This window comes from Centrocercus urophasianus, unplaced genomic scaffold (genome assembly GCF_019232065.1).
Source record: "Centrocercus urophasianus isolate 14NV4802_14NV808 unplaced genomic scaffold, USGS_Curo_1.0 seq_9, whole genome shotgun sequence".
Classification (NCBI taxonomy): domain Eukaryota; kingdom Metazoa; phylum Chordata; class Aves; order Galliformes; family Phasianidae; genus Centrocercus; species Centrocercus urophasianus.
Genome location: NW_024885532.1, coordinates 22,427,692 through 22,441,672, shown reverse-complemented (window position 1 = coordinate 22,441,672; position 13,981 = coordinate 22,427,692). Strand labels below are relative to the sequence as shown.

The 13,981-nt window shown below is 40.3% G+C and overlaps 1 protein-coding gene across 5 annotated transcripts in view; it reads left to right on the top strand.

Annotated features, from left to right (window-relative positions):
• ZC3H13 (zinc finger CCCH-type containing 13) overlaps positions 1-9,126 on the top strand; it is a 44,740-nt gene extending 35,614 nt beyond the window's left edge. For 3 of the 5 annotated variants that reach the window (XM_042838709.1, XM_042838708.1, XM_042838711.1), the window contains 6 exons: positions 61-1,068; positions 2,074-2,589; positions 5,038-5,193; positions 6,111-6,311; positions 7,877-8,040; positions 8,638-9,126. In XM_042838709.1, coding sequence (XP_042694643.1) covers positions 61-1,068; positions 2,074-2,589; positions 5,038-5,193; positions 6,111-6,311; positions 7,877-8,040; positions 8,638-8,808 — 2,216 coding nt within the window. In that variant the 3' untranslated portion in view covers positions 8,809-9,126. The remainder of the gene's footprint in view (positions 1-60; positions 1,069-2,073; positions 2,590-5,037; positions 5,194-6,110; positions 6,312-7,876; positions 8,041-8,637) is intronic. The other 2 variants (XM_042838710.1, XM_042838712.1) reach the window with 1 other exon arrangement.
• The last annotated feature ends 4,855 nt before the right edge of the window (positions 9,127-13,981 follow it).

Below are 13,981 nucleotides of genomic sequence, written 5' to 3'. Positions count from 1 at the left end.
CATATTCACCTGTTCTCCTTTCTAAATGATACAAGTACATTCTTTTTACCATTTTTGTAGATGAAAAGCACAGACTTCTGAGCCAGGTTGTGCGACCACAGGAGTCCCGGTCACTGAGTCCCTCTCACATTGCAGAAGACAGACAGAGCCGCTGGAAAGAAGAAGAACGAAAATCAGACAGAAAGGAAAGTTCCCGGCGTTACGAAGAACCAGAGTTTAAAGAGAGAATTTCTTCATCAGATAAGCAGAGAGAGCAACCAGATTCTTCAGAGGGCTCCCGGTCCAGAGTTCAGGAGAGTCTTGGACGCCGTCCCTCTGAAGAAAGAGATGCTTCTGATAGAATGCACGATGACAGCAAGAAAAAGTCTAAAATACAGAAAAAGGCCACAAAGAAAAAGAAAGAAGATGACAGTGGGGTGGAAAGGTACACTAATGAATCAACGACTGAAGAAAGCCAGGTCTTTTCTCCCAAGAAAGGTCAGAAAAAGAAAAATGTGGAGAAAAAGCGGAAGAGATCCAAGGGTGATTCTGAGGTTTCTGATGAAGAAATTGTTCCACATCATAAAAAGAAGAAAGGCCCGAGAACCCCTCCTGTCACAAAAGAGGAATTGGTTGAAGCACCACCTGAGAAAGCTGTGGCAGAAGTCCCCCAGAAAAGAGAAGAGACAACATTTAGTGACTGGTCCGATGAAGATGTCCCAGAACGTGGTGACATTGTCGTTCCAGAAAGAAGCACTGAGGAATCCCATAGAAAAAGTCACAGGATGAGAGTAGAAAAGGTGGAAGCCCCACATGTTACTATAGATGATGGATCACATCGTAAACCTGTGGATCAGAAGCGCAGCAGCAGTCTTGGTAGCAATCGGAGCCATGCCTCAAGCAGACTTCGATCCCCTTCCAATGAGTCAGCTCATCGCAGTGGTGATGACCAGACTGGACGGAAGAGGATCCTGCACAGTACCTCTAGGGACAGGGACAGAGAGAAGAAAAGCTTAGAAATCACTGGGGAACGAAAGTCCAGAATTGATCAGTTGAAAAGAGGGGAGCCCAGTCGCAGCACGTCTTCAGGTAAAAATATATTTTTTAGTGAGTCTGGATCTGCCATTCTCTGCGGAAGTGTGAAGGTACAAATCCCAAATTGTTCTTGTATGGCTATATAGTCTCTTAATTTGTGATCAGTATGAGGGGAGAAGGAAGTTCTCTGCCATTCATAGAGTGAATCAAGATTCCTGGAAGTGTTAGACCATGTTTGAAAAGTTGATTCTCAATGAGCTTTATTACCACTGTGTTCATATCAAAGCATTCGGCCAGATTTGGCAGCTCCTGCTGTCTAGAGGATAAAGTAATTTCTAGGAGAGATGAAACTGAAAGAGAAAATCCTTCTGCTAACGGAACAGTGAACTGGTTTTATTGAAATAGTGTTTTTAATGAATTATCAACATTCAATTTCATGTGGAAAGTCTGAGATCTATGCAAATGTCCCTTCATGCTGGGAGAGGGATCCGTTTTGTTCTGAGGAGCTGTTTTTGCTGAGGATCTGTCATGATTCTTCATAGAGATACTATGCATAGAGATACATAGAGTGCATATGGACATCATCTTTATTGCAGATCCAAGGAATCACGATTTATTTTATTTCTGTAGTTCCTATAAAAAAATGACTGAAAAATTTCTGTAAAATATAGACATAAAATATGCATTCATAAATCAGTTTTGACTCTTATAATGGTTTTTGCCATAACTGATCTCTGAATTTATCATTTGCTAGCCAAGAATCCTTAGCTTTTAAAAAAACATGTTTTGAAAATAATTTTGAGATGATTCCTTCTTTATTTCCTATTCTTGCTTAGACTTCTGAGCAAATTATGTACTTCAGTTTTGCTGAAAGTAGCAGCAAAAATCATCAGAAAGTAGCCACCAAAAATCTCTTTTTTGAGACTTGAGACATATCATTAATTTGCAGATGATACTTTACAGAAGTCAGTTTTCGTACCAGACTCCTTAAAATAGTTTGGTGTAGCAAAAAGGTTTCATGAGCTGCTGTCATGCCTGTATTTAAAATATTTTAACCAGATCGTCAAGATTCAAGAAGCCACAGTTCAAGAAGAAGTTCTCCTGAGTCAGATCGTCAGGTCCACTCCAGATCTGGGTCCTTTGACAGCAGGGAAAGGCTTCAGGAGCGAGATCGACATGACCATGATCGAGAGCGAGACAGAGACAGGAGAGAGGGGAGACAGAGAGACTGGGATCGAGACCGAGACATCGACAAAGACTGGCCAAGGAGCAGGGAGAGGGAGAGACTCCGAGAACGCGAGAGAGAGAGGGAGAAGAGAAGGGAGCTGGACAGAGAGAGAGACAGACAGCTGCCTGATACTGCTGAAAGAGAGAGGGACAGAACTCTGGACATTTCCTCTCAAAAAGAATCAACAAAGCACGGTGAAACAAAACTGGACAGAGATCATGAAAAAGAATTTGACGGTGTTTGTCGAGATTCTGCAGCTTCAGAGAAGGAAAGACCAGACAAAGATCTAGGATCGTTACAAGGTTTTGAAGATGGAAATGAGGCTGAAAAGGTAGAGAGTCTAGAAGGTGAGATGTTCTGGGGAAGCACCTTGACTGTCAGATATTTTATTCTTTCCTTTTTAGCACAGTGCTGAACTGAGCAACACTAGAAAGCTTTGTTAATGAAAGGGATATTGGCTCCAGCTTTTCTATCTGTAGGCATAATAGGATGAGGGAGAATTCTAATGAGCATTGTCTTAGTGTTAATTATGTGAATATTAGTGTTGGTTTTTTTCTAAAGAAATACTGAGTCAAAGAAGCATAAATGATATGAGATATAATTTTGCCAAGGTGTAACATTTCTGCATAGCCAGTTTGCTGAAGAATAATGCCAAAAATTTAATTGCTTTGGTACACTATTCTAAGATCTGTTTGTTAGTTTGGAATTGACAGGTAATGAGTGAAAAAAAATGAGTGTTGACTTGCGACTGTTATTTGGGATTTTTTTTCTGCATAGTCCAATTAGTGGAGAAATAATTGTCTGATTAGTAGGTTAAATGTATTTATGGCTTGGCAGAATGGTCCAAAAATATCTTTGCTGAGTTATTTTTACTAAATGCAGCCTTCAGGTTGCTATCCCTAATGGTACCGGGGAAAACATAGTAAAGTAAGGAACAAACAGTTTCTTTACCAGGAGAGGGAGTTTGGAAATAGAGCTAACCAATATAAACGTACAAAAGAAGCAAGAATCTAAGTGCTGAGGAAGTGATGTAAATTATCATAGAATCATAGAATGACTGAAGTTGGAAGGAACTTCAAAGATCATCTGGTTCCAGTATCCCTGCTGCAGACAAGGTTGTCAGCCACTAAATCAGGCACTAGATCAAATTGCCAAGAGTCACATCCAACCTGGCCTTGAACACCTCCAGGGATGGGGCATCTACAACTTAATTGGGAAGCCTTCATTAGGACCATCTTTTGATGGTCTCACTCATGACCAGCCTCTGCCTGGATGTAGAGCTATTGACAACAACTCTCTGGCTGCAACCATCCAACCAGTTCTTTATCCACTGCATAGTCCAGCCTTCAAACCCATCCCTTTCCTAATTAGAGATCAGGATGTAGTGCTGGACCGTGTCAAAGGCCCTGCACAAGTCCAGGTAGACAGTTGCCTCTCCTTTATCCACTGATGCTGTCACTCCATTGTAAAAGGGCACCAGATTGGTCAGGCACAATCTGCTCTTCATGAAGCCCAGTTGTAAGAAATGAAATCTTTCAAAGATTACCATATTTACCATATTTTCATTTTAAAGAAGATACACAACTAACTGAACACAATTTCCGGATCTGATGATATGTCTGGAATTTATTTGAATGAATTTAATCTATTTTCTAGGAAAATATTTGAGGATATAGTTACTTAATTATGGTGGTGTGTTGAACCTTAATGTGTTTGCTGCAGGAGTAGGTTTAAATGATGCCCAGGATGGTATACGCTTCCTCCAAAGCACTGCCAGGTGGTCTGAAAAGTCAATTTACACTCTCCTAGCATGTATTTTACTTGTTTTGCTGGTGTTTAGGTTAGCTAAGGTGGCATTTCCTTTAGCATTTACAAAGGAAGGGAAAAAAAAAAAATGAAAGATTGCATCTTGACACAGAAGCAGTTATCATTCTGGATAAGGAAATTGGAAGATAGAACAATCACCCACATGGAAGGATCTTACAAATTCTGTCTATTTTACACTGCACAACTGGCAAGCACCTTGGCAGGGGAGTCTTAAAGTCTGAATTTTGAACAGTTGGGTTTTTGAATGCTTCAGTCAAGTCTCTCAGGCTTGGAAATGAGACGAGTACCTTCAGATGTACCTTTCATGATTTGCAGAATGCAATATTTGAGTGTCTTGTGTTTTCTGGCTTTAAGGAACTTGTTTATGCATGCATCACAGGTAATTACATAGACACATAGAGATGTATGGTTCTGTTTGTATGTGCATACTATATGACTGCAACAACTGAAGAAATTTGTCACAGCTTTCTTCAAACTCTTGTGATTTCCACTAAGAATCAAAAACTCTAAGAATAATTGCTCACATCAGTCTATCTCACACACTCTTGTATTTTGGAGTTTTGTTACTTATTTGTCTTGAAAAGCTTTTGTGCTCAGTATTTGAGCTAGCATTCATGTGGAAAATCATCTGGAAGAATTTGTGTTGGTACTAACGTAGATTTATGTTATTAACTGCATACCAGATAATCAACATATATTTCTTCTGAGTATGGCCTTCTGTATGTAGTTTGACTATTATTGCACAAAACAAATTGACCAAGATGTGACAAATTCAAACTGCTGTATTGTACATGGGAGAAATAACTCTTCTGCCTCCATGAGTGAATACCTATATTCGTTTTGAATATATTCATCCCATAGAACTTCCAAGCTAGTTTAGCAAACTTCTTTTTCTTCAACTTGCTTAAAGCACGTTTGGAAAACAAGGATGACTCCTTTAAAGCTACAGTATGTATCTGTCTCTGTAGGAGGAGAAGATGAAGCAAAGATTGATGATGTACAGTCACTGGCATCTGGTGCTGGAGAATACGAACCAATCAGTGATGATGAACTGGATGAAATTCTGGCAGGTGATGCAGAAAAGAGGGAGGATCAACAAGAAGATGAGAAGATGCCTGGTAAAAGTATAGCAAAACCTCTTTGTGATTATTTGAAAATAAAGTCTAGATCAGTTTGCATGTAGTGCTACTTTGTTCTTCCCAGATAGTATTGCAGATAGTATTCCAGATAGTATTCTGAATTCAGAATGCAGTTTGTGCTTCTCAGCATTCCTTATTTGTCCTGTAGTGGTCAGGTAAGCCTGTGAAGCATAGAGTACTGAGAGCTATGTTTTGAAGTAATATTTGTTATGTTCTGTATAACTAGAAGGATGAGGTTTAGTTTTATAAATGTGTTTTTACTTGTCCTGTTTGGTATTGATTGTTACTCAGATCTGATACTTTTAGGAAGAGATTTTATCATTGCTAGAATGCTTCGCAGATGCAGTGGGAAACATGGAGTCTTCTACTTGTCGTAGTTTCAGTTATATGATCAGCATTCATATGTTCTGTAATAACTTTACATCCATAGTTCTATGAGTCATTCAATATCTAATACATCTCTCTTCTCAGAAGAACAGCATCCAGGGTTGAGTTACTAGCTTTTTAAGCATGAAATTTGGATCTATCATAGCACATCAGTGGTACTGTCACTGCTGTGAATGCATGAGTGATGCATCCATATCTGCTGGCTAAGCAGAGTCCAAGCAGCCTTTCACAAAGTTGTTAGGATCAACATGAAGTAGAATTTTAGGAGTCTTGATTTTAATCCAGTAAGGTTTATGTTCTTTAAGGAATTGTACCCACCTTATTCTCACCAGTCTAAGTGAGTTTGAGTGCTCTTATTTGAAGTTTCTAAGGAACTCTCTTTGGTGACAACTCAAGAACAATGTTCTTTTGATAGATATTGCTCTCAGGAGATGCATGTATGCAGCCTGTGAAACTAATCAGCTGTGGTAGGGGGCAATGATGTGATAACTCATTCTCTGTCAATGTTTTTGCAGATCCTGTGGATGTTATAGATGTTGATTGGTCCAGTCTCATGCCAAAGCAGCCAAAAGAACCACGAGAGGCTGGGGCTGCGCTCCTGAAGTTCACGCCAGGTGCTGTTATGTTGAGAGTTGGCATTTCCAAGCGATTGGCTGGACCAGAACTCTTCACCAAAATTAAAGAGACATGCCAGAAAGCACTAGAGAAACCTAAAGGTAATTGTTTCTCAAGGGGTTAAACTTGTCTTTTTTGTTCTTAGTAACAGTGTTTAATGAAATGAGTACTAGTTCATTCTTTCATGTTTTCAGGCCATAACAAGTGTATGCTGAACACTGCATAAGTATTTCAGGAATCTAATACAGCTGCCTATCAGTCAGATTAGTGTCTTAATTCCAGCAGTTGTGTAAGCATTCTTTGTTTTTTGCAGTTCTTTCTTTCTTTTTTTTTTTCTTTCTTTCTTTTTTTTGCAGTATTTACTTTTCTCTGGTTTAAAAAACGATCTTAGGTCTTATGCCTAGGAATTTCCATAACTGATATAACACACTATTTATCTTCCTGAGCTTGCAAACAGTCTGATCTAGTAGGAACAATGTCATTTTCTCTGTAAGCTGTAATTTCCCTTTATACTTCAACAGCTCTTCTCAGGCATTCCTTGCAACAAGAACCGCAGTGCAGAATTCACCTGGTTGTTTAAAATATTACCTGAAACCACCTCAGCAGTCCTTGCATGCATCTCTAGAAATAAGATTCAGGAGAGATGTGATAGTAGATGTCTCTCTGGCACTTACTCTGTGTTGTTTTTGAGTGTATTCAGATGCAGGAGACTTTATTCCAGAGAGAAAGAGAGGTTGAAGTGTCTCCATTACTTTCCCTTTGATGTGTGCAGTTTTCTGCTCATCAAAGTTACCACATGTGAAATATGCTTTCAAGCACATGCATTGTCTCCTGCTAGGATTCTCAGCCAAACACACATCTTTTGCTATACAGAGAAGATTGCATTGGACTATTAAAGGTAGAACATAATATTTTCAGTATCTTCCCATTTATTGTGAAAGGTTTATAAATAAATATACTACAGTCCAGACACATGTATTCTTTTTGTCTTTGCCAACATCTCAAAGAAAAAAGGTACTACAGAAGATATGCATTAGGAGCCATCTGAAAAAGCAACTTTGATTGCTATAGCTGCACTTCTTTTTTTTTCTGTAGTAAAGAGCTAATGTTGGCTCTTTGAGTGCTATTAGCAGATGCTTTAGGTAGACCTGAAGTGGGGCACAGTTCACTAGTATTTGTTGATGCCATGGATAAATGATGTACTCTTCAGAGCTGTCTTTCACTCTTACATAGCCTCTGAAATCCCATGTTGACAGTGGTACAATTATCCTATGCTTTGCAGGGAAGTGAAACTTTACCAACCTTCTGATAAATACTAGCAGGAAACACCTTTCTTCACACATATCTGACCTTGAATGCCATAGCCTCTTCTGTCTCAGAGCTGTCACTTAATTTTTAGGTTTCTCTGCAGTGCTGTGCCAGTACTGCTTTCCAGTGCTGAAGCTACATACGAGTACACCATCATTTAACCTATAACTGGTTGGTGAAAGATTTGTTCCTTTTTATTTTACAAATCACAGTGCTAGCTTTGTACTTTTTAGAATGCATAATTACCAACAGAATAAGCTAGTTGTTAAATCTCCTTCAAGATTGTTTTTCACTCCAGTAAATGTATATTATTGTATATTACCATTCCAAAATACCGTGTATTTGTTAATCTTTGTAGATGCAGAAAACCTCTTTGAACATGAACTGGGAGCCTTGAACATGGCTGCACTCCTACGAAAAGAGGAGAGAGCAGGTCTTCTCAGCAATCTGGGTCCTTGCTGTAAAGCTCTGTGCTTTAGAAGGGATTCTGCAATTCGTAAGCAGCTCATGAAGAATGAAAAGGCAAGTGATTTGTTTACAGAGCTTGGTTAAAATGTGGAAGTAGATAGTACTGTTTCTCCAGGGAGGGAGTTTTTCTAGTAGCTGTTTGTTGTTCTGGAGCAGACTTAGTCCTTTAAATAATAGATCAGAATTTTATTGAAAAGTTAAAGGGTGTTTACGTTTTAATAATGCCATAAGATTAATTTAAGTTGGGGACTTAAATTGTTTCTTACTTTAACATTTAAATTCTGAAGAGACACTTTCTGCATTTGGAGAGTGAGTAATGAAACTAATTGGGTAAAATACAATTTCAAAGGCAGTCACTGAATTATTTTCCTGCTTGAGAGTCCACGTTCTTTTATATGAATTATTAGACTCTGTTCTTCCAAATTAAAAGAACCTAGATAATTTTTAAAAGAAATACTCATCCATTTCTGACCCTATGGTAGGTTTTGTGGTCTTGTGTGCTAATAGAAAAATCTGCAGTTCTCCAAATACTTCTTACGAATACGTATGATTAAACTTGTAACCATTGAGAGTGTTCAGGTTCGTTTCTCAGTGCATGTTAAAAGCAACTATTCTCTATTTTTTTTTTTTTTTTTTTCTCAATTTCAACAGGGTGCAACAAAACAAACTTACACAAATGCTGCAGCAATGGACAGTGACTTGTTAAGGTTGAGTCTGCGGTTATTCAAACGCAAGACTGTGTGCCAAGTTCCTGGGCAGGAAAAGACAGAGGATAGTAAAATTCCACAACCAGCTGTCCAGCAGGAAGTGTGTGTGTCTTAAGCAGATGTCAACAGTGGCTCTTTCTAGTTGATACCCCACTACCAGTGTTGTTGGTATTGATGTTTTAGAACTGGTTGGTTGGAAAGCATCTGTAGAAGATGGAAGAAAAGACTCAATTTGTATGCAGAATTCATAATGTTGGATGTGAATAAATGTGGTAAAAAAGAAAGACTTCTGTGTGAAGTTCTCTGCAAGTTTTGTAGTATGCCTCTTACACTAACAAAAACCTGTTTTATGGTGCATCAGGTGTAATAATGTGAAGATGTCTGGTTTTAGCAGTTTATAACACTGCCTGATAATAAACTGAAGAAAACTGTATGTGTATCTTTTCCTTACTATAAATGGGTTTTTCTACCACCACCCCATACCCTTCATGCATGTCTGGAATTTCTGAATGGGTGTCTCTCTACTTCTGCTTTCCAAATCCCTTTCCTTATTCCAGCAGTCTGGCATGGATCTGGATTTGGACAAAGCTGGTCAAGTTACTTAAGAAGAAAAACCTTCTAGAGAGCAATTTCACAAGGGTGTTTTCACTGGTTGGTTGATTGAAGTTTGTTATCCTTTTGTCTGCTTAGAACCAGCACACTAATACAGGGTGTTGACTGCACAATTCAGTGTGGTTGGCTTACCTTGCATCTGCCTTGTGCTTCATGACAGTTGTATTGGTTTCAAGCAGTAGCCTGAATATGAATTCCAGTTCAAACTCACTTTTCAAAACACTAATGCAGTTTTCTTATCTATAGTGCTTTCCTATGATTCCCTGTACATAAGCCTTCAGTGAAATGTTACTATTCTATGTTCAAATAATTATTATTAAAGAAAATGTGAGGATTTAATTTATATTTTTATAAGTGCCCACACACTGGTGTGCATGTGCTTGTATCAGATACAAAAGATGTGAGTTGCTTCTATCATTTATTTGATTCTTATTAAACAGTGGTGTGGGCAAAACTGAATCTTGCCAAGTTTTTCACTTGCTGTAAACCTTTAGGGATTTGGCTATTATTTTTTTAATGTTACAGTAGATGTTACATATTCTTTAAAAATATGTACGTTCTTAAACATACTAGTAGCTTAAACTGAGCAAGAGTGAACAAAGCTATTCAGTATTTAAATGCATTCTCACCTATTTTATAGCTGCATTAAGGCTGCCTTTAAGCTGGAAGTATTAGATCATTGCTTCCAATTACATTAAGGCCTGTTTTAATCTCCTTCTCTAGAAGACATAAAAATGTTTGATTGCAAGAAACGGCCTTGTCTAAGACTGCAGTACACAAACTAGATTCACTGTTTGGTATTTAATTATGTTGTGCTTGCTTTAAACACTTTTCCTGTAAAACTGTCAAGGTGGATGTATGCATCCAGTTCTCTCTTAGCTTGATTTTATGTGGAAGGAGAGTAGATGGAAGGCTTGTAATCCAGATTTCCTTTTGCAGGGCTGTAAAAGCAGTGGTTAGCAGTGGAGCCTGTAACCTGGAGCAATGTGAGGAGAGGGATGCACGTGTGTCCTTGGCTTCTCCAGCTCTAGGTCTGAAACTGCAGAGAAGCCCCTTTGCCACTTTCTCCTAAGCCACTTTCTCCTAAGCTGTGACAGCAATTCCAAAGTGGTCCTTCTGCTCAAGTAAAACTGGCAGCCCTTCCTGCCAAGCTCGTGCTGTGCTTCCTTGGGCAGTGAATTAGCTCTGAGCATCCCTGAGTTGCAGCCTGAAGCGAAGAGAAGCAGAAGAACAAGCTGCTGAGGGAGCTGGTGGGATGGAGGCAGGCTGTCAAAGGGGAAGCATGGTGCTCACCTCTTGCCTCAGGGCACAAACAGGGCTGTGTCCTCTGTTCTGTGGTTCTGTCAGTGTTTGTTATCTCAATCTGTAGGCTATTTTCAGCTGATGGAGTGAGATGCAGGTGTTGACAGTGGGCCATGTGTATCATGTAAAGACAGTGCTGGAGTTCAGAGAGTTTTACTAACTCAAAGGTTTGTTTGAAATGCCTTTATCCAGTTGTGGTCTCCCCTCTGCACTGTAGGGACATCCAGCAGGGAGCAGGAGGGCTGAAACTGCAACTGGAGCACTTGCTGCCAACTTAAGTGTTGAGCGATTTTCTATTCTGCATCGACAGTCTGTGGGTGCTTTTGAAGGAGATTTGTACAGGAGGAATGGTTTTTACTGATATCACCTTAAAGCAAAGGGGAAGCCCGAGGAAATGGTTTCAATGCTCAGTCTTGGTACATGCATGCCAAAGTTTTGTGAGCAATGGGGAATAGGACTTCTTTTTTTGGATGCACTGTCAGGAGGCAGTTTGAGAGTGACAAAGATGTTAATGTAATAATACCAAAAAAGGACCAAGCTGAGCATTAAAACCAATAGGAAAGCAATGCAGCTAAGTGTCAAGCTGCAAGCTTAAGCCAGACTGACCTCTGGCACAAGTTGGACATTTGCTTCCATCAAAATTGTTAAAGGAATCCAAACTGAAACGTGAGAGAGGTGTTAAAACGGCATTCAGAAAGCAAGAAGCTAATGTGTTTTTTGGAAGAAGGCAGGCTTGTGAAAGAAAGACCATTTAATTGCTTCTGTCCTATCAGTAGGCAACTGAAGAAGAAGAATGTGTGTATTTGAGAGAAGTTTTGTTTCTTGATTCCAGCTTTCACTGTCAGCGACCACAGAATGGCTTTTTCCTTAGTAATGAAGTTATTATTTTGAAAGACTGAAGTGCTGGAAGATACTCAGAGCAACCTGCTGAAGCACGACAGTGTGCTGCCAGATCTTCAGCGTGTGTTCATGTGTGAAAGGGTTGCGTAGGTGACCAGCGTGCAGCTCATGAACAAGAGGAATTGTTGGGATTCTGAAGGAATTGGATGTGGCTTTCAGGAAAACGTATAGGTTGGTTTTGTTTAATTTACTTTGTGATTGTTATTTGCTGTTAGAAGGCATTTGTATGCTCCAGATCTGTGTTCCCAGCAAAGAAACTGTGGAATGCTTTGAGTTGGAAGGGACCTTTAAAGGTCATCTGGTCCAACCCTCCTGCAATGAACAGAGACACTTACAGCTCCATCAGGTGTTCAGAGCCCTGTCCAGCCTGACCTTGGGTGTCTCCGGGGATGGGGCATCCAACACATCAAAAAAGAATGGTTTGAATACTGCATGTAGTCCCCGTGACTACAAATGTCCTGTCCTACCCTGCTCACCTGTGTTTCAGAAGTTGTGTTCAAAGGTACAGGGATCCCTGACAGTGAAGAGAAGCGTGGAGTAGGATTTCTGTCTGGGGCACCATGGTCTGGGCGTCCCTTGAGCAGGAGTTGGACTGGATGGAGCCAGAGGTGCCTTGCTATGCAAGCTATGGTTCTATGAAAAGAACTGGGGAAGAGAGAAGTGGGGAGAAAAACCTGAAGAATGTCAGCAAAAGACCAGGGGAGCCTAAGCTGCCCATATGTACCTTAAAGATGGATGCTGGAAACACCCAAAGAATCTGTGTAGAATCTTTAGGGTTGGAGAAGACCACTGAGGTCATCTCATCCACCCATCATCAATGCAGCCAAAATTTACTTTCTGTTTGAGCTGCAAAGACACTGAATCAGCATAAAGCCTGTGGTTGCTGCTGTCTTAAACAAGGATCATTCCTGCATGCTCACAGAAAAGCTTTGGGAATGTCTCACGTAAGGTTACTTGAAAAAGCTTCAGCTGTAGCGAGTGAAGGATAAAGAAATGATATAATTTAAAAAAAGAGAAGTGGGAAACAGAAGGTGAATCAGCAGAGTAAATGATCAAGTCTCAGTACAACCTGCTCCCAGTGGGTGGCTTTCCAGTACATTTGCAGTTTTGGGAAGGAGCTGACTAAGGGAGGAAGGGGAAGTTAGCCAAACAAAGTTAAAACCTGAAAATGCCACAAGGAGCTCCATGCTGTGCATTGGTTTGACTCTTCTCAAGTCCCTCTGCTGGTCTACATCAGGTTGTGTAAACTGATGCTGCAGAAGAGGGAGATGTTTTACTCAACTTCCAGGCCTTGCATCTGCCAGAAGGAAACCTGAGTTCACAGAAGACCTCAAACTGGTGTAAAAAAAGGCGTGCATAAAGCCAGACATAAAAGAATACAGAGGAAAAAGTGTTGTATACTAAGGCAGAATGGGCTGTATGGAAAAGTTCAAGAAAGCTTAGTGCAAAACAGGTGAGAAGTTGGAAGATTTCATTCTGAGGTTATTGGAATTCTTGGGACTTGAGAAGGGAAAGAAGTAATAGCAGATAATGGTTCAAATGTATGAAACAGAGGGCCAGAATGGAAAAGACTTTTTTCCTGCTCTGCATGGCAGCTGTATGCATTCACTGAATTTAAAGGCTGGCAGATGAGCAATGAAACAGAAACCCTTTTCCTTGCAGTATCTCATCAGGCTTCAAGCTCAGGGCTGTGGGACAGTGCAGAAACTTTGCAAGGCTTCAGAAAAGCTGAGCACGCTGTGCTCACACAGGGCTGTTCCCAGAGTAAACTGAAAACCCTGTGTAGGACCACTTTTAGAGGCACACAAATTGACAGCCAGCATGCCCAGCTGCAGCACATCTCCTGCTTAATCTGAATGTGTGGGTTTTGAGGGGTGTTATTTGCTCCATGCAAAAGGCCTTCTTGCCAACTCCCCAAAACCACGCTGCCCATGTAACAGATGCACCGTTAAATTCACACTTAACAGTGCCTGTTCTGCCCTCCATTTCCCCCAAAGCATGGTGCCCTTCTTGGCACGTCTCATCTGATGCATGAACTGTCAAAACATAAATGGGCAACTGTGGCTTCTCTGCTGTCTGCCCTGGAACGATAGCGTAATCTGTTAGCTCTGCTCATTCCTTTCATTTACACTTTTATTGCTACAATCTAACCCTCTATTTCTTTTTTTTTTCTTTTTTTGGCTCACAAATTAAGAAGGCTCATCCGTTCATCAGTGGCCTCAAAGCGTGTGTGGTGTGTGATGCGTGCTTCGATCGTGTTGTTTGATCTTGTTCACACCATGTTCACAACTGCACATAAAAGATGGGAAGCGACACCTGATGACATCCTAACATAAATCATGGCTTCCTCCGACCCAGGTAAGAGCATAGAATCCTATGTGTTTCACTTTCCTGGAGCTGAGCCTCAGTGGCATCACTGCAGTGATGGAAATTGCAGCAGCATTGCACGGCCTCAAGGTTTGCTCATAGGGAAC